At 36.5% G+C, this 22,387-nt stretch overlaps 1 protein-coding gene and 2 pseudogenes across 2 annotated transcripts; 2 read left to right on the top strand and 1 right to left on the bottom strand.

Moving 5' to 3' along the window:
- Positions 1-1,659: 1,659 nt before the first annotated feature.
- Positions 1,660-3,663, top strand: LOC143581746 (malate dehydrogenase, chloroplastic pseudogene; annotated as a pseudogene). The gene is made up of 2 exons (XR_013143878.1): positions 1,660-1,672; positions 2,347-3,663. The product of XR_013143878.1 is annotated as a malate dehydrogenase, chloroplastic pseudogene (transcript).
- A 7,909-nt stretch (positions 3,664-11,572) lies between these two features.
- LOC143581747 (uncharacterized) lies at positions 11,573-17,310 on the top strand. The gene is made up of 7 exons (XM_077064460.1): positions 11,573-11,758; positions 11,855-11,926; positions 12,891-12,949; positions 13,760-13,916; positions 14,859-14,942; positions 15,977-16,066; positions 17,003-17,310. Exons 1-7 carry the CDS (start codon positions 11,573-11,575, stop codon positions 17,153-17,155), a joined length of 801 nt encoding a protein of 266 aa, XP_076920575.1. The 3' UTR covers positions 17,156-17,310.
- Positions 17,311-17,713: 403 nt separating this feature from the next.
- Positions 17,714-19,669, bottom strand: LOC143581748 (putative arabinosyltransferase ARAD2; annotated as a pseudogene).
- Positions 19,670-22,387: the final 2,718 nt, after the last annotated feature.

Genomic DNA, 22,387 nt, shown 5'->3' with positions numbered 1-22,387 from the left:
TCACTTGGCCCATTTTGGCCCAACATTCTAAATTTGCATGCCCAAAAGTGAAAGCCCAAGTTCAAATTTATTTCGGGCTTGGTTTCTGGCGCGAAAAACATATCGGGTACGACAAACAGCGCGAAAACGAGTGTTTTTCGGCTGTTTTAGTATAAATTTATATAAACATACTATACGTTTATAAAAATCAAAAATATTTTCACGGGTCGCTTAAAACATTTCAAATGAGTGTTTGGTAGGTCTTTTCGGCTTAACGGATGATACAATGCTTGGTTTGTAACTATCTTTTGCGTTTTTAAATCAATAGCTGGTAGTTAAACGAGCATGTTTTCGTTTAACTTGTTTGCTATCGAAGTAAGGCCATAATACTAATATAATAGCTTATATTAAACGTATATCACTTATAGATGGCCCCCCGGGATATCTGGGTCATAACCAGACCCGTTCGGTTAATCGTTCGATCGTTCCGTAATAAGCGTTTATTAGCTTAATCGGTAAATACGTACTGAGGTGTATCTGGTTTTAGCTCAAATATCACAGGATCTGCCTCATTTTAATCAAAAAAGCACAACAAAATTTGTTCAAGCCAAAAACATGGATGACGCCAATGAAGAAGCACATATCCCACCCGTACTAGGGTTAGATCTACGCTTCAACCAAAATGAGGATCTAGTAACGTGGTTAAGTCAAATGGTTTGCGAGTAGCTCGAGATCCGAATATGTATCTTGCAAAACAAATTACTGTGAGCTCGCTACAAGAAGAACAAGATGGGGGTCTTCTCGTAACCACCATCCGACGTGAGAATAAGTAACTTTTCTTCTATATAGAGAAAGTCCTAAATAATCAAACTGATTAATGTATTATGGGTATCCAGAATGAATACCTCATAATGATTGAGAGGGTATATATAGCCAGGGGTGGACGAAAATGATTGGTAAAGATGTCACTATCTAAAAGATGTTTTCTTTTACCTGGAGGGACACGTGCCTGGTTATGATAGGGAGTAGCAGCTGGCCATATGCTAAGCCGTTGGGAAATATCCAGCTGCCCCCCCCCCCCCTTTATTGGTTAAACCATCACGTGCTCTCTATTGAGGAGGTAGACGTCATTATCAAATGATCTTTCAGTTATCGGCTTTTTTTCATTTAAATGTGACGTCATTCTTTCTCTTGTCTGCGGGTGTCTCTTGCTAGCTTCTGGAAGAATGTTCTTGCACCTGTTTGTTCTTTCGCCTATGGGTATCTCCCGCAGTTGTATAATCTTATTCATTCACCCGCCTGCATATGTCTCCAACAGGCAGGCTTCTAGAAGAATTGATAGTAGTTTCACTTCTGGGAGGGTGTCTTCCGCAGAAGCGTTTAATGGGCTAAGAACTTCTTGGTCAATTTCCTTGTTTTATGACCATACCTCTATAGTCGGTTGAATTAAATCAAGGCCGTTGATGCTAGTCATGAGTCCGATGGCTAGGATCGGAGACAAGAATCGGAATAAAGTACCTTGGCAGGGTTCCAAGCAAGCAGTAGATTGGTTCGAGGGTCGTCAGCGGAGAACCCTAAATAAATACCACCGATAAATAGCAAGCAGTCTCCGACATACTATTTATTTATTTAACCTCCTCTTCTTTCTATCGCCACCTGTTCCATTCATTCAATTCCAGATCCACACCTTCAGGTATTAGTATTATTACACATCTAGTTCATGTCATGCATTTAGATCCAATTACTGGTAGTGGTTATGGCTCTACTTTAATCTGAAATTTGATGCATTGCAAACGCTTATTTAACCCCATAGTTCGAAATGGATTACATTTAAGTTAATAACTGCATATGACAAAGCATGTATCTGGGGTGCCGCTTCCTTTTTATTTTATTTATGCTTATTATTGAATTACAGATCTGCTTCATTTCTGGATTAACCTATTGATCTGTTTTAAGTGGTAAAACATATAATAGATTGTATTAGAAACTTGTAGCTATTAATAATACAGAATCACTATTAGAAAATTAGTTGGCTATTTGATATTTCAATTCGGTTTTCGGATAATCTTGGTACCAGGTTTTAATAATTTAACAGCATAAGATCGTGAATGGTATGGGATATAAATTTACAACCGGGTATGAGAATAGGCTTACCAAAATCTGTCCTGTACTTAATTTCTTTGCTCGTACAAACATCGATTCTTTATCCATTAAACTACTATACTTTAGGCGACTATCGACTCATTTGACTTGTTACTTTTCAAACTTTTTTTGGTTTCGTTTGTATTTTACGTTCGTATCGTTTAAGGATACGGTTAAAAACTGTAGCTCTACCTGTTCAATGTTTTCTTTTTATGTGTCCTTCAGGGTTTAGCATGGCGGCCACATCAGCAAGTGCGTTTTCAGTCGGATCAACAATATCCCATGGCTCAAACGCTAGCCCGCTTTCACAGTCGAAGGCATGCGGCATGAGTTTTGGTTTCAACTCCCGAAACAATATCAAGAGTGCCACAGGCCTTAAGTCATCCTTCTTGAGCAAAGAAAGCACCGCAGCCCTTCGCCACTCTATTACTCCAAAATCCCAAAACTACCCTCGCACATCCTCGACCGCCCTCCAAATTCAGGCATCTTTCAAAGTTGCTATCCTTGGAGCCGCTGGTGGCATCGGTCAACCACTAGCCCTTTTGGTCAAAATGTCACCGTTGGTCTCCGACCTCCACCTGTATGATATTGCAAATGTTAAGGGAGTTGCGGCTGATCTCAGCCACTGCAACCCCCCCTCAAAGGTTCGGGATTTCACCGGGAGTGATGAACTCGCCAGCTGTTTAAAAGACGTGGATGTTGTCGTTATTCCCGCTGGTGTTCCAAGGAAACCAGGTATGACCCGTGATGACCTTTTCAATATTAATGCGGGAATCGTTAGGACGTTGATTGAAACCGTGGCCGATAACTGTCCCGATGCATTTATTCACATTATCAGCAACCCTGTTAACTCAACCGTCCCTATTGCTGCCGAGGTATTGAAACAGAAAGGCGTTTATAACCCGAAGAAGCTCTTCGGTGTCACTACTCTTGATGTCGTGAGAGCAAACACCTTTGTCGCGGAGAAGAAGAATTTAAAGCTAATTGACGTTGACGTCCTTGTGGTTGGCGGGCATGCAGGAATTACCATTTTACCCTTGCTTTCGAAGACAAAACTGTCAGTCACGCTTACCGATCAGGAAGTGGTGGATCTGACAGATAGGATTCAAAACGGTGGGACCGAGGTGGTTGAGGCAAAGGCGGGTGCAGGGTCCGCTACTTTGTCAATGGCGTATGCAGCAGCGCGGTTTTTAGAATCTTCTCTTCGGGCGCTGGATGGCGACAGTGATGTTTACGAGTGTGCGTTTGTGCAGTCGGAAGTTACTGAACTCCCATTTTTTGCATCGAGGGTTAAGCTTGGGAAGCAAGGGGTGGAGGCGGTTATTTCATCGGATCTTGATGGGTTGACCGAGTTTGAAGTCAAAGGGTTGGAGGCATTGAAGGTGGAGTTGAAGGGAAGTATAGAGAAGGGTGTGGGGTTCGCACAGAAGGAGAAAGTGAATGCTTGAAAAGTGATGTTAAGTTTATGAGGGGTTAATAATATTCGGCATGATTTGTTTTGAAAATGCTCATTTTTGTAGGATTTGAGATGTTTTGTTGTGATGTTTTGAAGGAATGTTTTTATTTTGTTTTTGGTTTTATTGCTACAGATTTCTTTATTTTGCGTGCTATTATGATGCATATTTTTGGGTTGTAAACGGGTCAACAACGCTCAGGTTTGACCCGTTTTTTGTTTCGGGTTTTGTTTCCAAACAGGTTAATAAACCATGTGAAACACGAGTTGAAATAAATAAATTTTTTTAAATAATAACAAAATGTGAAATAAAAAAATATATTATATATAAAGATGGGTTAACTTATTCTACAAAGGCCAACAAAAATAAAAAATATGAGAAGTCATAATTAATTCACATGTGTCTAGTGGGGGACAAAAGAAAGGATATAAAATTAATAATACGTATTTTTTCTCTTCACATTCAAAGCCACGTGTTAATGCATCCATCATTTTAAAGCATATATAATTTTTCATATGATATTTAACTTTAAAAAAATCACCATGATAACAATCGTTTTTTATCTTTAATATGGCTATGATTTTGTTATACAAAAATTACGTCATTGTGTCTTTTTTCGTCATTGTGTTTTTTCATCATTGTGTCTTTCAAATCATCATTGTGTTTTTTTTTAAATACTCATGTTATCTAATAACAATATGTAAATATGATGAAAAATACCAACAAATTATCTAATACATAAAACATAATGATGAATACACATTACACAATATCCTGAAACGTAAAACACAATGGAAACTATATATTACACATTACTTGAACATAATAATATTATCTCAAATTAAGTGAATGCCGCGTGTCAATTCCGAACAAAAGACAATGAACGTAGTACACAATGACTAAAACACAATGATAAGTAAAAAAAGACAAATACTGAGCACAAAGGCACAATGACGAACAAAAAGACACAATGACGTAATATTTGTTTTAATTTTTATCTTTAATATGAGTACCAATTGAAAAACACAATAACCAAAATATATAACACAAAGCATAGAAAAACCCAATAAAAAAAACACAATGAATAACCAAATAACACAATATTAAAAACCCATTATCTTTTTTTATTATTTATATAACAATATGATATTCATATTAAAGATAAAAATATGCTTGTTATTAGGTGAATTTAAAAAAAAAAGAGTAAAGTGTCATTTTCATCCTTGTGGTTTGGCAAATAATGCGAATTTAGTCCTAAAAGTTTATTTTTTGTATATGGACCATCCACGTTTTTCAGTTCTTACCAATTACATCTAAATCACTAACCCCGTTAAATTTAATCGTTAAGTCAAGGGTAGACATGCTTTTTCACTCTTTCTTTATTATATGAGCAAAGTGCCAAAATTGTCCTGGAGGTTTGGTCACATTTGAGAATTTCGTCCAAAAATATTTTTTTTCGCAATTAGACCCTCGATTTTTCCCAACCATTGCCAATTCCGTCCAAAATGTTAACTCGGTCTAAATTCAACGTTAAGGGGTTAAGGGGTGTTACTGTCCTTTTACATGATAGAAGACTACCAATCTTTACTTATCCCTACTACTAAGCAAGTGGTTAAAGCCTAGGTACTAATATATCAATACCTAATTCACTAAAACTCATGGCTCTGATACCAACTATGTCAGACCCCAAACTAGGACCTAGGAGTGTCATCGACAGTTGGTATCTATTTTGTAAATATATCATAGTAGCGGGTTTGTTTTAGTGAAAGACTTTAAATTATAAAATATTAATTTTACATTGAAAATTTACTCGGGAATTAAATACCCGAGTGTATGGTTTACAAAATATTGTTTCATCATATTACAAGGATTTTAATTATCAAAGCTGAGCCATCTTCGTAACGTGAGCATCTACTCCATCATGGCGCTTAATCCTTTTTATAATTGCCTTACTTAATTACCTGCAATGTGGGGAAAATACATCAGCGATGAGCTGGTGAAACATTGACTGACTCTAAAATATTTTATAACAGTCGTTAAATACAATAATAGTTTTCTGTTACAAACTCAGTGGGAATGTCTGTCATTCCCAGGATTTATACCACTGCCCTACACACATAATTCAAATGTTCTCCAAGTCTAGTAACCCATTGGAGAACTGGTTATGACTGACTTAATTGTATACTTGCTTTGTCAGTTATGTTTGGATCCAAACACATGTGTAATCGGTCTTAGTTACTCTTATTTTCTATTTTGTATTATAGCATTTTAGAGATCATAAATCTCATGCAATTGTTTATATGACACTTTATGGCAAACGACATGTTAACCAGACTAAGTAAATGTCTGTCTATTTGTAAATGTTTAATGTATTCACCCGTGATTGTCTGTTCGGTATGCCGTTTGAAAATCTTTCTTGTTTATGTGATGTTAACCTATAATGAAATAGGTTTGTATAAATGCCTTGATGGTGTTTCTTGATCCAACTGCAGACCATGCTGACCTGGTTTTATCGTTTCAAGCCTCGTTTATCAAGACTGGTTTGGTTTATAGGTTTAAAACTTAATTATTAATAAAATATTAAATTTTATTATGAGACGGACCATATCATGATGAGATGGTTTGTATCATCTGTGTTGACCTGTTTACCGATTTCTTTTTGAGACAGACTGTATAACTTTGAGGTTGTTCATATATATGTGGCATGCCGTCGCAAGTTGTTTTAACCCGTAACAAAATTTGAGATGAGATGGAACGTATAATGATTAGACGGTCTGTCTAATCTTACTGTTTGGCCCGCTAAGGGTAAAAAATCATTTTAACACTTTGTCATGATTTGTTTAACCATTGTATGTTCATATGCAAGTATGAAAACATGTATACTACATTTGAAAATAGTTTTGACAAACGTTTGATCGATTATAGCTCGGATTCTTGCTAAAACTACATAAACGAGCTTAAACGGGTATTATAACGAACCAATATTCCCTTCAAGCTTAAGTAGAACCTTGGGATGGTTAGGAATGGCTTCTAACACCTCTGGATACTTGATCAAACCTTCCAACTGCCTTCAACACTTTGGACTAGCTTGCACTTGCTTAAGAACACTTGAAACAACCTTAGAACACTAACTAACCTCGCATTTTGTTTAGCGTGAGATGATCAACTGATATTGTGTACATGTTATGGTCGTCCTATGTCACACCCTAACCTAAGGCGGAAATGCCGGGGCGTGATCCGATTGCTCACAGCTCGAAGATACTATCATAATAAAAAAAATGACAATATCTAATTAATTATTTTATTCGAAGTATACACACATTATTCAATTACAACAAACAATTTAAATACAATGAATATAAGCTCAAGTAATGATTATCTTGATTATATCCTAAGGTCTTGTCTACGTGTCCAAACTTTAATCTTCAATACAAGCAACCTGCATATGCGCAGAAAACAGAGTTTGTCAACATAAAGTTGAGTGAGAATATCACCAGTTTTGCATGTCAATATAAATGAGCGTAGCGTGATAAAAGCGGTAAATACAAACAAACCATAAACAAGTATGTAGACCGTTGCCAAGCGAATCGGGCGTTGGTCAATAGCATGAGCACCCAATACATGGGAATACGATGGACCCCCTCCGAATATACGAATGAATGAATATTAACACAAGTAAGCATGTAACACGTATATTTGATTAAGTCACTCACAATTACACGTATGCATTTTCTTGATATAATATATATATATATATATATATATATATATATATAGTATGAAATACGAATAGGTACGCATATGTCCCCAAAACGTTTAGAAAAGTTGGTAAAATAGGGGAATGATAAACTCACCTTAGACTAATGACAAGCAAATATAAATAACAATAAGCGAGTCGTCCACTACACGCCAAACGATATAAACAATTAAGAATATGAGACTTTAAGATGTGATAATATAAATAAAAACGAACTCGTTGCCGCTGGAATCAATCCAAACGGACGTTTAGAATTCAAATTATGTTTGTTTTAAGATTTAAGCGAGCTGGTACTGACCATTGAGGTACACCTTAGGCAAATCCCACATCCTGGACTGGATGGAGGGGCAAACCTCATCGAGGACGATGAGTCCAAATGGGGGGTGTTTGTAACACCCTAGGCAAATCCCACATTGGTCGTGGACAGGAGAGATCCTTGGTTCATAAGTAAATGTCCCGCCTCTTAAATCACCAACGCGTTTTGGGCTTAATGGTAGTGGACGAGAGGAGAGCTCCACAGTTAAGCGTGCTCAGGTGGGAGTAGTAGTAGGATGGGTGACTTCCTGGGAAGTCTCCACCTGGGCAACCAAAAACAAATCCGTGAGCTCTTCGTGGGCAAAGCAAACAATATTGGTGATGCGAGAGGCCGGATGTTACAAGTGGTATCAAAGCCACTCATGTGCCGTTCGGGATGGGGCAAACCTCATCAGAGACGGTGAGTCCCCAGGGTTGTCATGTGGTACACCTTAGGCAAATCCCACATCCTGGACTAGATGGAGGGGCAAACCTCATTGAGAATGATGAGTCCAAGGGGGGGGGGGGTGTTTGTAACACCCTAGGCAAATTCCACATTGGCCGTGGACAGGAGAGATCCTTGGTTCATAAGTAAATGCCCCGCTTCTTAAATCACCAACGCGTTTTGGGCTTAATGGTAGTGGACGAGAAGAGAGCTCCACAGTTAAGCGTGCTTAGGTGGGAGTAGTAGCAGGATGGGGTGACCTCCTGGGAAGTCTCCACCTGGGCAACCAAAAACAAATCCGTGAGCTTTTCGTGGGCAAAGCAGACATTGGTGGTGCGAGGGGCCGGATGTTACATCATAATCTCTCTCATTTTATAGGCCAAAACATTGATATGAGTCTGGAAAGAGTGTTTGACACGTAAGGCTCGAACTTTGACACCTCTTGCTAACGCATGTGATTAGACGGACCCATATAATCATGAGACGGTCCGTCTCATAATTGCGGCCCGCCCTGTCACAAAAAGTAGGCTAATACGCCCGTCTCAACCAGATAACTTCAGGTCTGGGTTTAGTTTGATACGAATAATCTAATAATGAGACAATCGTCTCATTCAACTTTTGTATAATTACATATTGGACCCTGTACTTCAATTTTGGAAAAATGACCAAATGGTCCCTCAACTTCTGAAGTTGTTAAAAATCGCACGGAAGTTTTCGGGGTGTTACATATTGTTCACTCACATATTGAATCCTTCGAGGGTTGATCCAACACTTAGCCAAATATGTGTTGCCTGAACACATGGCCATGTATTCGTGAACCGGTGTTCACGAATACATTCATACTTAGTCAAATTTCAATACGAGTTGAACATGGGCTATCCACTCGTGAACCATTGTTTACGAGTTGGTGCTAACTTGACCAATATCCAACTAGTCCATGATATATTCATGATCCACAAGGACTCGCAACTTTAATGCACTCAGAATATCACTTAAAACATTCAAGCAAATCCCTACGAGTATGTATGTACAGTGGGACTCGGATCCCATCCACTTGTTGAGTGTAAAGCACTCGTGGCTTATACACATAAGATCAACATCCACTCGTTAAGTATGAAATACTCGGGACTCATATCAGATGCTCTTCAACAGTGTATGCACTCGTTAATATAAGATCCACTCATGAAAGTTGGACAAAGTCTAATCTTCAATCTGGAACATCCACTCGAGACAAAGTGTTGTGCTTGGGACAAATACTTGGGCAAATTTACAACCTCGAACCATATACTCACGATCAAGTGAAATACTTGGGACTTACCCTATAATTTCTTCTTATCATCCATGTGCTTGGGAAAACATCAATGCACTTGAGGCTTTGTACTTAGCGAATCTTAGGGAAGTTGAGAAAACTTTCAATCATCCTTTGGCCTAACATTGGAAACCCCAGCTTCCATGATAACGTAGCCAGAAAGATTACCATCATGATTTACAATAAAACGGGCCGGACATATCCTTACGATAGTGACTTGGCGAGAGCATAAGACAAACATGCTTAAAGTCAAGATAGTGACTGGGATATACAATACCAACCTCAGCTGCCACAATCTGGTGACTTACACCAAAAAGGGATATCTTCTGCCTAAGGAAAGCCAAAAGGATAAGCATTATTACACAGGGAAGCTGAGTTGTCTGCAAGAAGCTCAACATGTCTTATAAAAGGAACTACATCAAATGGTAAATTCATTCCATCTCTCACTACTTTGACTTCACGCTTTAAACTTATCTCTTCATTTTAAACCTTCATTACCAAAATTCTTATTCTCACGCGGAAGGCTGATTGCAGGAGATCCCCTCCTGCGACGAGGCTAACGGTATTCTATGTTCTTAGAAGATACCAGGAAAGTTCTGAGCTGGTGAAGTTCTCTAAACCCAAACCTGACCATTTCTTGTAGCAACATGTATATAACTCTATTACTTAAACATACTCCAATGTACATGTGTAGGTTCCCAATACACATTATACATCACTGGGACATGAAGAATTCAATCTATGTCATCTTCAAATCACGAATGACTGAAAGGACCACTCAAGTATTTACTAACACACAAGTTGGATGACTGAATGAATGCCCATACATATCATACATTTGGTATATAGACGTCTAGCACCCTTGTTTAATTATTTTATCGGCTTAATGTATGTTTATGTAATTATGTGAGATGTCTTTGTTGTTGTTATTCTCGTATTTTATTAGCTAATGGCGACTTTTAATTATTGTATATAAATTATTTTTATCTTTTATCACCTTGAGAAGTTTTGACTTATACTTTGACCACCAACTTTTACTTTATACTGTGTTTATAAAACTTACTTTTGTCTTTTATATTTTGGACACTAAAAGTTTTGCCTTTGAAACATTTACAACCCACAACCAAACTTATAAAAACCAAAATTTTCAACCTTTGTATTTTTATAATTTGGCCACTCCAACTTTAAACTTTAGTCACATTTTTTCCCAAATATAATGTATAAATAATTAAACACACGTATAAATTATTAATTAACATATGATAAATGAGCCAAGTAACCCTGCTTGCGGTGCGCACATATGATGTATATATGTGTGAACTCTCGGGTGGGCAAAAGTGAAATTGCACTAATTTTGACGTTATTTTACTAATCTCGTGAAAATAACGTTAAAAGTGACGGACGGTTAATCAGGCATCATGTAGTGGCGTTGATAGCCGAAAGACAAGGTTACATGCACCGATCAGCCGGTGTCCCGATGATTGAGTGCTATGTGCCTTATGTCCAAGGCTTGATGCAAAACTACAATCGAGCCGGGGGTCTCACCGGAAGCAGCCTCTCTATCCTTATGGGGTAGAGGTAAGGCTGTCTACATCTTACCCTCCTCAGACCCTACCATAGCTTTGCTATTGGTGGGATATACTGAGTACGATGATGATGATGATGATGATAAATGAGCCAAGCCATCGAGCTTTATACAACAGTTCCCGAGCCAAGCACGAGCTCTTGTAAGTTAAAACAAGTTTAGCTCAGGCATGGCTCGATTCGTTTACGTCCTTGCCGGGAGCGCTCGGAGGAGGAGGAGCAGCAGCAATAGTAATAATAAAATTTAATTTAATTTAATTTAATTTTGTATTTTCATCTATAAACATAGGAAATAGAAACCCACCTGGTGAGGTGACCTCTCGTTGATTTTGAGGCCAGATTTTCTACAAAAACCAACGCTCGATCATCACATCACTACGACTACGACGCACTTGTTTACAGGTTGGTGGGTAATCTTCACTCTTTTAATTTCCATTGCAATTTACGTGTTTCAATCCTGTAAAGAACCCTAGATTTCAGATATTTTGTATAAGTCTTGATCATTGCAATTGTTTGTTTGTTTCGCTAATTGTAAGCCAAACAAACACAGATGCTTGTTTATGTCTCCCCACTCACTCTATAAGATATATGCGTTCTGTTCACTACAGATGGAATCGAATCATCTGGTGACAAATAAATCTTCTGATGTATCAATTGCTGTTAATGAAGATGCAAAATATGATTCTGATCATGAAAAACAGCCGCTCATTCAGTCGGTTGAATGTCGCATCTGTCAAGAGGAAGATACCATGAAACACCTCGAGGTTCCTTGCACTTGCAGTGGCAGCCTCAAGGTGCTTTTATCTCCTCCTAAACCCTTATCGTTGCACCTTATGCCTATAAATATAAATAAATGTGTTCATTTGATTAAGGAAGTGCATTGATTGCAGTTTGCTCATAGAAAATGCGTTCAGAGATGGTGCAACGAAAAAGGAGACACAATTTGTGAAATTTGTCACAAGGTATCTATCCCACTGATTGCAGTTTGTCAAGTACGCATTGGTATTTTTGCTTCAAAGTTTTAACAAAATTCTGCATACTATTATTCTTTTAAATTAAATAACTTCAGCTCTTCTCTACAAGTCGATCCCGTTTTTTGAAATTCGAAAAGCCGGGGGCTTTTGAAATTCGAAAGGCCGGGGATCTTCTCTACAATTTTTTTCACCTGTAAACTCAGTTTAAAGTATTACAATAAGTTTATAATGATTAGAATAGTCTACATTTTTTTAATTCTTGGAATTTCTACATTAAGAGTTGTTTTTGAATATAAGATTAAAGTTGTTGATGCTTTTTAATAAATTTTTTCATGGGCTTGGTAAACTATAAAGACATGATTTTTCATGGGCATCTCTATAGTATTTTACTAGGTTAGTGTCCCGTGTAACACACGGGTGAAAAATATAGAAAAGGTCAAATATGCATATATGAATTACACAATGAACATTATAGTTTTATAAGTGTAAGGTATTACATAATGATTATTAATGAATAGGTAATTGCATATTTCCTAAAATACATAGATTAGTAAGAATAATTTGTATTTGTATTTTAAAAGAAATCAAAATGGAAAGTTGTAAATATATACCTTAGAAGGAAAAGAGAATGTTAGTGAGTGCAAATCATCTTAGCTGAGTTGGTAAGCCGCAAACATTTTAAAAACAAGGTAGTGAGTTCGATTCCCATTAACAACATATTTTTCATTTTAACAATTTTAATTAAACCAAAATAGATAATGAAGTGGAATTTGTTAAAGTGGAAACTTGTACACTTGGCATCCTATGTAGAGGGTGCCATGTGGATAATAGGTCTTCTTTTAATAGTATAGTTAGAAGTTAGATTAGATTAGACGCATGATGTGGATAGGATATAGCGAGTTGCATAACAGCATTAAGATGCCATATCATTGAAAGATTGTTGATCTAACAGGCTTATGAACCTAATTATACTGCACCCACTCGGTCAGAAGACACTGTACTCGATATCAGGTACTTAAAATCCTTCTGTACTTGATTGCTTGATATTTTAGTATTTTTAAAAAAAATTAAAGTAGTTTAAAACTTGGTTTTGCTGCCGGAGCTTAAGGTGGTGTTTGGATGTTTGGTTTGAAAATGTAACTTATGAAAAGAAGGAAGATATCTTGTGAAATTAGGCATGTAAACGAATTGAATGAATACAAACAATTAAACAAACGGGCTTTTTTTTGTCCGTGTTCGTTAGTTGAGAGAATGAACGTGTTCGTGTTTGTTCATTAATAGTATAAACGATCGGTTCACGAACATAACTGTACATAGATGGAAAAACATAACTGAGCTAAAACCGTTAAAGTAAATGTGAACGGTGTGTTGTGCTTGAGCCTAAAAGTTTATTAAAACTAGACTCAGTTGTAACGAGCCCGAAAAATGTAGATGAGTATCAACAAAAAACTTAAATAAAGGTAAACCGACGAACATAAATGAAAGAACGGTCACACACATAAATGAACGAACTAGACATGTGTTCATGTTTGTTTACTTAACTAAATTAGCAGAACATGTCGTCGTTTTATTGAATAAACGAACTTCCCGGTTCACTCAACGTTCGGTTGGTTTGCACGCCTATGTGAAATGAGAGTGACAGTATAAAAGAACAGATAATTACGTAATTTCACATTTATCCTTGAATAATCATTTTTGTTTTATTTACTTAATAATTTGAAAATCAGTTATCTAAAATCTGTGTGTCCAAACATAACTAAGATAATTGAGTTTGAAAATGCACGTCTAAATACCCCCTAATTTAAGGTCGGTTAATTGCAGTACAAGTTGGACAGTTCATGGAACTCCATTAGACCTAAATGATCCCCGACTTTTGGCAATGGCGGCTGCTGAACGAAATCTTCTGGATGCTGAATATGATGAATATGAAGATACTAGTGTCAATGGAGCTGCGTTCTGTCGCTCAGCTGCTCTCATTGTAAGAATTATATTATATGTAATAGTAATATGTGTGTTATGAATAGTAGCAAACCACTTAATAAGCTGCCACTTGTCAATTTTGTAGTTTTAATTTCACCTCTTGACTATACATAATATACGCTTTTAAGCCCATTTGATTTTTTAATAATTTTATTTTTCTTTCAAAACTTGTGTTTGTTAACTACTTTAAGAGACTAAATACGTGATTGTGATTAACAGTGTTGTAGAACTCACTCTAGCAGCTAGTTGGCTTGTGGGATACCAACTAACGATTAAGCGGATTGGAATTTTTATATGCAATTTACCGTTTTTTACATATATGTATATACGTACACACACATACATATACACGCATATCTTTTGTATTTGTATGTGTGACTGTGTGTAGTGTGTGTGTGCTTGCTTGCATGCACGCGCGTGGGGTGGGTGTGGGTGTGTGATTAGTTTTTTTCTTCTACGTTCTTATATAAATTTTAAAAACGGAATTGTATTTGAAATAAAGCATTTTTTTAGTATAATAGATTATACCGAGTGACAGCACCGTTCCGGTACCTTGATGAACTGAATCGTTACTAAACCGAGCAAGATAACTTTTTTTGTAAATAAACTTTTAATTTTTGTAATACACATAATTAACTGAACCACATCAGTGCTGTTACCAGTATTCACTTTTTACGGTTTTTGGTTTCGATATGATTCGGTTTCAGTGTATTTCGTATTTGTATACTATTGGTACCGAAGCGGTACCGTACCTCAACGTAACTTTGTAACTCCCAACTTATGCTTGTAAATTTTATTAATTTTTTGTTTTACGCATATACCAAATCCCCGCCACGTGCTGAGAAATTCTACTAGTTTTCTAAAATTGTGTTTTTTTTATTTTAAAATTTTGATTTAATAAATTGGTGTTTTAGAATTTGATAATTTTGGTTGGGTGCAGTTAATGGCTCTGCTGCTATTGAGGCATGCTCTCACTATTGGAGATGATGAAGATGATGACGATGATGCTTCCGCCTTTTTTGCTGTAAGTTTTTATTATTCTATCAATCAATCATGCCCAGTAAAATCCCACCGACAGCAAAGCTATAAGTAGGGTCTGGGGAGGGTGGGATGTAGGCACACCGTACCTCTATCCAAAGGAATAAAGAGGTGGCTTCCAGAGAGACCCTCGGCTCTAAGTACATGTGTATGAAGCAAAATAAAGGAAATCAAAGTTTAACAGTTATATAAAAACTACTACTAATTATAATAATATTAATATTAATAATAAGATCACAGTTTAACAGCTATATAAAAGCTAATAATAATTATAATAATAATAATAATAATATATGTAAGGGAAATACCATTATGGTATGTGACCTAAATAAGTTTTTATTATTCTAATGTTTTTAAATTAATTATGTACTGAATGATCAGAATCTGTGATAAATATTGCAATTAAAAAAATGTGTTTGGATAAAATGAGAATCTAAAGAGCCCCTATATGACACTGGTTGTAAACGAACGAAAATCAACACATGTCTCCTTCGTTCATTTATGTTCATGAATGCTCGTTTGCATTTGTTGTTTACACTCTTTTATATTGGTAAGTTTAAGTTTGTTCGTTTATGTTTGGATGGGTATAAATTTTTTAGGTCCTTTACAAGTTAGTAACTTGTAAAGGCCTAACTTATTGTTGCTTACATTTACTTTTAACTGGTTTTAGCTCAGTTATATTTGTTCAACTATGTTAAGTTGTGTTTGTTCATGAATGGAACATGTTCATTTTTGTTTTACGAACGAACATGAACAAGAAAAACTCGTTTGTTTAAATGCTTGTGTTCGATCGTTTATTCGGTCAATGAACACTAAGATGCTACGTTCGTTCGTTCATCTATGTTTGGTTATGTTTGTTCACCTATGTTATTCGGTCAATGAACACTAAGATGCTACGTTCGTTCGTTCATCTATGTTTGGTTATGTTTGTTCACCTATGTTCATGAGCCGTTCATCTATACCATTAATGAATGAACACGAGCAAGATATCCATTCGTTTAAATGTTGGTTTTTGGGCAGCTTTTCATGCTTCGGGCAGCTGGTTTTCTGCTTCCTTGCTACATAATGGCTTGGGCAATCAGTATCTTGCAGCGCAGAAGAGAAGTGCAGGTAATGTTCCTGTTGTTTTGAAGCAAGTCAAAATGGAATGACCTGTTATATGTGTGTGTGTGTGTTTTTTTTTAGTTTTATGAACCACTGAATATATTACATGCGATTGTGAACACTGTTATTTGTTGTGTTATGCATACGTCGGTTTGGGTATAAAATTTATGCGGGCGTCTGGTTATGCATACGTCGGTATAAAAAGAAAATTTTAAAATTCACCGCCACCGCTGAGTATAAACTTTAAAAAGAAAAATTAGCCATAAAATGTTGGGTTATGCATATGTTGGTTTGGGTCGGTTTATGGCTAAAACCAAACCAAGAAGCGAAAATTCAGTTTGAGTTTTTGTAAACCAAAAAGCGAAAATTTGGTTTTACCATTTGGGCTAAAAATATTTGGGCCGAAAAAAGTAATTGGCCCGACATAATGAATTTGGGAAAAAATCTTTGTTAAATTTTTATATATTACTTAAAATTCAGAACTAACAATTAAAATTGGCAAGCTTGGTTTTATTTTCAGTTTTAATTCCTTTCCAAGCTGAAACCGAACCGAAAGGTTGATTTTTATGAAAACGTAAAACCAAACCGACAGGCTTTGTTTGCATTCGGTTGTTCGGCTGTGGGTGGGTTTTTTTCTTTTCCGGTTTCATGCACACTCTGCATACATTTTTGTCTAATCAGCTTTTTTATTTGTATTCATTATTAGTTATTTATTAATTGTAATTACAAACACGATATTGTTAGAGTAATAATTTGATTATTAGCAATTTAGGAGGGTGTATGTATTCAAAAAACGCTTTTGTTATTTAACATATTTGACGAGTTCGAGATTAAACACAACCAGTTTTAACACATTCTTTAAAAATTGCCTGTTTTACAACATGAATGTGTGCTTATTTTGTTGAAATTTATTAACAACACTAGAGCTGCTTCAATAAACAGGAAGCTGAGAGGCTGGCAGGATTGGCAGCTGCTGATGTGGCATTCATGGTGCAAGCAGGTCAACACAGAGGCTTACAGGTCACCATTGCACCAGTGCTCGCTGTGGCACCGCCACCACCACCACCACCTCCTGAAGTGGACCCTGCCCACTAGCCATTTCAATATCGGTTACTGAGGTTGGACCTTTAAGTTATGCACAGCTGACTATGTTGTCATGTTTATACCATACATTTGCAATTAAGAGGTTTTATCAACTGAATTGTGTTTGTAAACTAAATTAACTTTCAGTTTGCGCATATATTCTGTAACTGTGGTTAATTACTTCCTAATTTTCCATTAATTTTATATCTATATTTTCTGTCAACATTTAGAGCTCTTGAAGTTGTAATTCAATAAGAGATTCTCGAACAGAGGTTATGATTTCAATTTTCAAAATCAAGTCAATACTATAAAGTCTAATCACATATACGAGACACATGATAATATGAAAAGGTCATACGACTTTGTCTGTGGTCACAATTCTGTGTTAGCCAAATATATCATACATGCGTCTCATAAGATCTATATATTTTTCGCATGTCACATGACTCATGATATTTTTTCGCGAGCTCAGCCTCATATGAAACTTCTATTGCTGTGTTGATAGTGTTTTAGCGGTACCTAGGCAATACCAAGCCACCAAACGTATAATAATTTGGCATAATCATATACAAACAACAAAATCTTCCTAAAAGCCAATTCTCAAACCACGAAACCTTGTACAATAATCTAGGAATTTAAAAATATTTGTGACATCCGGTATCTGTTTCTCCTACGAACACCATTATCATGTACCGAACATATTTTCCTATGAACCGCGTGCCATATCATGTCAACCGCATCACCCGTCTGTGACGAATACTGATACTCAAAATGTGGTGCAACTTTCTTTAATCTTTCCCACATTTGAATCCACTTTTGCCTTTGAACCGCTCTAAGCAGTTTCGTAAGGTGCCCTTTTTTAATAGCATCAGATGCATGAACAAATATGGCAAATTTAGAGTAATCAAGTGCATCTTCAAATGGGAGCTCAATGTCATCACTTATTATTATTGGAACACAATGACTTGCAATGGCATCAAACAGCCGGTTAGATGACGGGGTGTCTCCCGCGATGGTAAGGCAGAATTTGGAAGAGGTCATCCCTCGGGATGCCTTGCGGACCCCACCTGATGACGCGCTTCCGAATGTGAAGAGTACGTCTTTCTAGTCTTTTAGCAGGTGGTATAGTTTTCGACGTATTACTCCTCCCTGTTCATGTCAAAGCTCTTTTATAAAAATGGTTAAACCGTAAAATGATAAGGGTGTTCAGGCTGAAACCGATCAAATTGTAAACTTTAAAACAAATTAATCGGTTCGGCTTGTGGTTTATGGTTTTGTTTTAGCGGATTAACGGTTTAACCAACTGTTTAACCTTTTCTTATTTACCATTTTAAAAATTTTAGTAAAGATCAAACATCTTAGAAGGAAAACATATTTATTCAAGCCACTAAAACTGATCAAATTTTTCTCCAACCAACCACGTCCTAGAGAAAAAAAAATCACTTTTCTAGCATTTATATTTTGGGTAACCAGTATAAATAATAACCCCCAAACTATGTAAAATCTTTGATATAATGCTGGTTTTTTTTTTTGGTACTAGAAGCCTCTATTTTCGGTTTCATTAAGCAAAAATGGTTACCTAAACCGGAAATTAGAAATAAAACGAGAACAAAAAAACCTTACATCTTTTCTATATATCGCGCCTTGAAAATACACCAACAAGCGTCGTTCTTCAAACGAAGGCGAGTCATTCGCGTCAACCCTCCTCACAACATGTTTATAAGGTGCAAAAACATCTTTATCAACATTCACAATTTGCACCGGATACCTACCAAAATCAGCAAGAACCAACATGGATGAACCAAAATGTTTTCTTGCAAAAAGCATACTATTTGGATGATGAGCCATAATCAAATGATCCTTCCCACCTAGCCTTTTCCATTCCTCTCTACTTTTCAAATACTTCACCAAACTCTCTTGCAAAACCCTATCCACATTCATGTTTTCTCTTCCAAGAATCTTGGAACCGCGATTATAACTCAAAGATGAGAAAAATGGGACGAAAATGACATCCGATTGACTCGCGTTTTGCACGCGAATCGAGGTACAAGGTCGAGACACGTGTGGAGAAACAGAAGACAGGAGATCAAGAGTTAGCCAATATTCTACACTATGTTGCAAGTTTAACCCACCCGGGTATTTGGGGATATCACTCAAATTACTCACATTTGGCCATATTTGATTATTTTTCCATCCTAATAACCCGAAGTGAAACGAAGGGGGTAAATCGTACATAAACACTTTAATAAGAGCTTGATCTTGATCACAAGAACCGGTGGATTGAACTACTGATGACCTGTTACAAGATGAAAGTACAAAAGGGGGAGATTCGGGTGGTTCGATTCGATGATTGGTTTCATTAACTTTGTTAACAATAATTATGTTATAAATTGATTTGGGTAGTAATGAATTATCACTAAACTGGAACAGGAGTGATGAAGACAGGATTAAGAACAACATTGAGATTGCGAATATGTATGCGACTGATCGTGATAGAAACGCACCCTTATCGGTAATCGATGCCATTGATGATCAAAATCAACAAAAAACTGGAAGCTGAAATCTGTTACAAATTCAAAAACATTCGAAAGTGCTTCTATTTTGACATGCAATTTCATAAAAATTGCCATTAATTAAATGAAAAATGGAAATAATCAGAAATTAACAATCCAAGGAATAGAAATATAAATTAGATTTAGTATATAGAAAACAACAGCAAAATGATGGTGAAGAGCAAATAATAATGAACAGGAACAAAGTTAATCAGTTAGCTTGTTGTTTGGTTGCCTTCTGTTCTGTATCGAAGTAAACATTGCTTATAAAATAAAATAATTTAGATAGGGACAGCTTGGTTTTCAAGAATCAAATGATGAAATTTGCTTAAAAACGCCTATTTTGAAATTAAGGCTTTGATAATTCAAAATTACGGATTGAGGTTTCAACTCTCGAATTTTAAGGATTTGAAGCAGAAATATGTTAAAAATTCAGGAACAAAGTTGAATAAAATATGTTAAAGATGAATAAAATTGCAGTCAAACCAGGAAAAAATAGAATGATATTTTGAAATGAAGAAATACCTGTGTAACAGGAAAGTGATGAGCTACTATCCGAGAATTATGTGTTCCATGCATTTGTTACTTGGGAAGAAGACAAGCCATGGGGAGTGATGTAATTAGATTATGAAAATTACATAGACAGAATTACAAATTTTGTCCTTTAAAATAAGCCAAATTTCGGTTCGTGTCCTTTTCTAAGTTTCCTTGCAGGCGGTGTACTTTAAACTTTTTTTTCCTACAAGTTTTGTCCTTTACGCTAACTGGGTTAGAAAAAGTCAGTTAAATCCCATCACGTGAGTCGCATGTGAGGGTACTTTTGTCTTTTCTTATATCTCTGCAACTAAGCCTCTGTATCACTCTTCCCCCTCTTTTCCATCAGTGTGTCCTTCAATCGATTCAATTCTCCGGCGACGCGACTCAATTAGGGCTTCAATCAGGGCTTCAATTAGGGCTCGTGTCCGACGCGACTCAATTAGGGCTTCAATCAATTAGGGCTCGATGCGAAATTCAAATACCAGGGCTCAATTGATGATGGCTTACTGTGTTTGTGGCAAGGTAGCAGTTGTTCGAACTTCATGGACTGATAGAAATCCAGGTCGTCGGTTTTTCTCTTGTCCGGACATGGTAAGTGTGTAATTCGATTTAAGTTCCAGTCAATTGTTTATACTTCATGTTTCTCCTCTTTTCCAGACATCGGATTGCCCCTTTCTTGGATGGCGTGACCCACCAATGTGTGAACGGGCATTGGAGATTATCCCGGGCTTATTGAAGTCGAAAAACAAGGTTGAACAAAGTTTAGAGAGTTATAAAGAACAAGCAAGGAAGATGAAGAACAGATTGGTCATTAGTTGGATCATTTTCATTGCAATTGTAATTGCAATGAAAATGTAACTAGTTGACTGAATTTGAAGTTGTTGACTATTTGTATTTTGACTTTATTAGTTAATTTAGGACTTTATGCAGTTTAAGTATTATGTATTTTGACTTTATTTTGGATGTAATTTTGGATCCCTTTTAAGCAATGTATCATCAGTTTATTTTGAATCTTTGGTTAGTTTATTTTGGACTTTTGGATGGATTGAATACACAATCTGCACATTGTGCACTATCTACACATGATGCACAATCTGCACATTGTGCACTATCTACACATTATGCACAATCTACACATTATGCAGAATCTGCACATTATGCACAATCTGCACATCATACACAATCTGCACATCCATCTATCTGCACATCATGCACAATCTGCAATCTGCACATCCATCTATCTGCACATCATGCACAATCTGCACATTGTGCACTATCTATCTACACATCCATCTATCTGCACATTGTGCACTATCTATCTAGCACATTGTGCACCATCTATCTACACATCCATCTATCTGCACATCATGCACAATCTGCACATTGTGCACTATCTATCTACACATCCATCTATCTGCACATTGTGCACTATCTATCTACACATCCATCTATCTGCACATCATGCACAATCTGCAAATAAGTAAAAACTGCCAAACCATTACATGAAAAACTTAATACATCCATAACAACTTAATACATCCATACAAGTGTTTGAAAAACTTAAAATAAGTCCAGACAACAACTTAATACATCCATACCATGAAAAACTTCAAAAAAAGTCTAACAACTTAATCTGCAAAAACAGTCATAAAAATATCCATACCATAAAGTCATAAAAACTACAAAAACAGTCAAACAGTAGGCACATTAATCTGCAAAATTTTTCATGCATGATCTCTTGTTGTGACCCTTTTGACCACATGTCCCACAAGTGTTTGATCCTTTTGGCTTTGTCTTTCTCACTGCCTTCACTTTCTGGCCTTCACCCTCCACAGCCTTTCCCTTGCCCTTTGCATCAACCTTTGACTTTTTCCTTGAACCACCATCTTCCCTTTCCACTGCTGACTTTTTCCTTGATTTCTTTGGCCTTCCAGTTTGCTTTTTTAATTTAGGAGCTGTGATCTGGATTGGGACTTGTGATGTGGGCCACATACTCATACCATTGATGGGATACACCTTGTAGCTATACACTGCCTTCCACCTATCCATTGTGTAAATTGGTTTGACAAATGTTTCTGGCCTGCCAACAGATCTGTCATGTGCACCCTTCAACCAAATACATGCCACCACATGTCTACAAGGTATCCCAGTTATC

This window comes from Bidens hawaiensis, unplaced genomic scaffold (assembly GCF_021521415.1).
Source record: "Bidens hawaiensis isolate Kalapana, Puna unplaced genomic scaffold, B.hawaiensis_p1.1 tig00031157_1, whole genome shotgun sequence".
NCBI classification, from domain to species: Eukaryota; Viridiplantae; Streptophyta; class Magnoliopsida; order Asterales; family Asteraceae; genus Bidens; species Bidens hawaiensis.
This window is presented reverse-complemented; position numbering and strand designations above follow the sequence as displayed.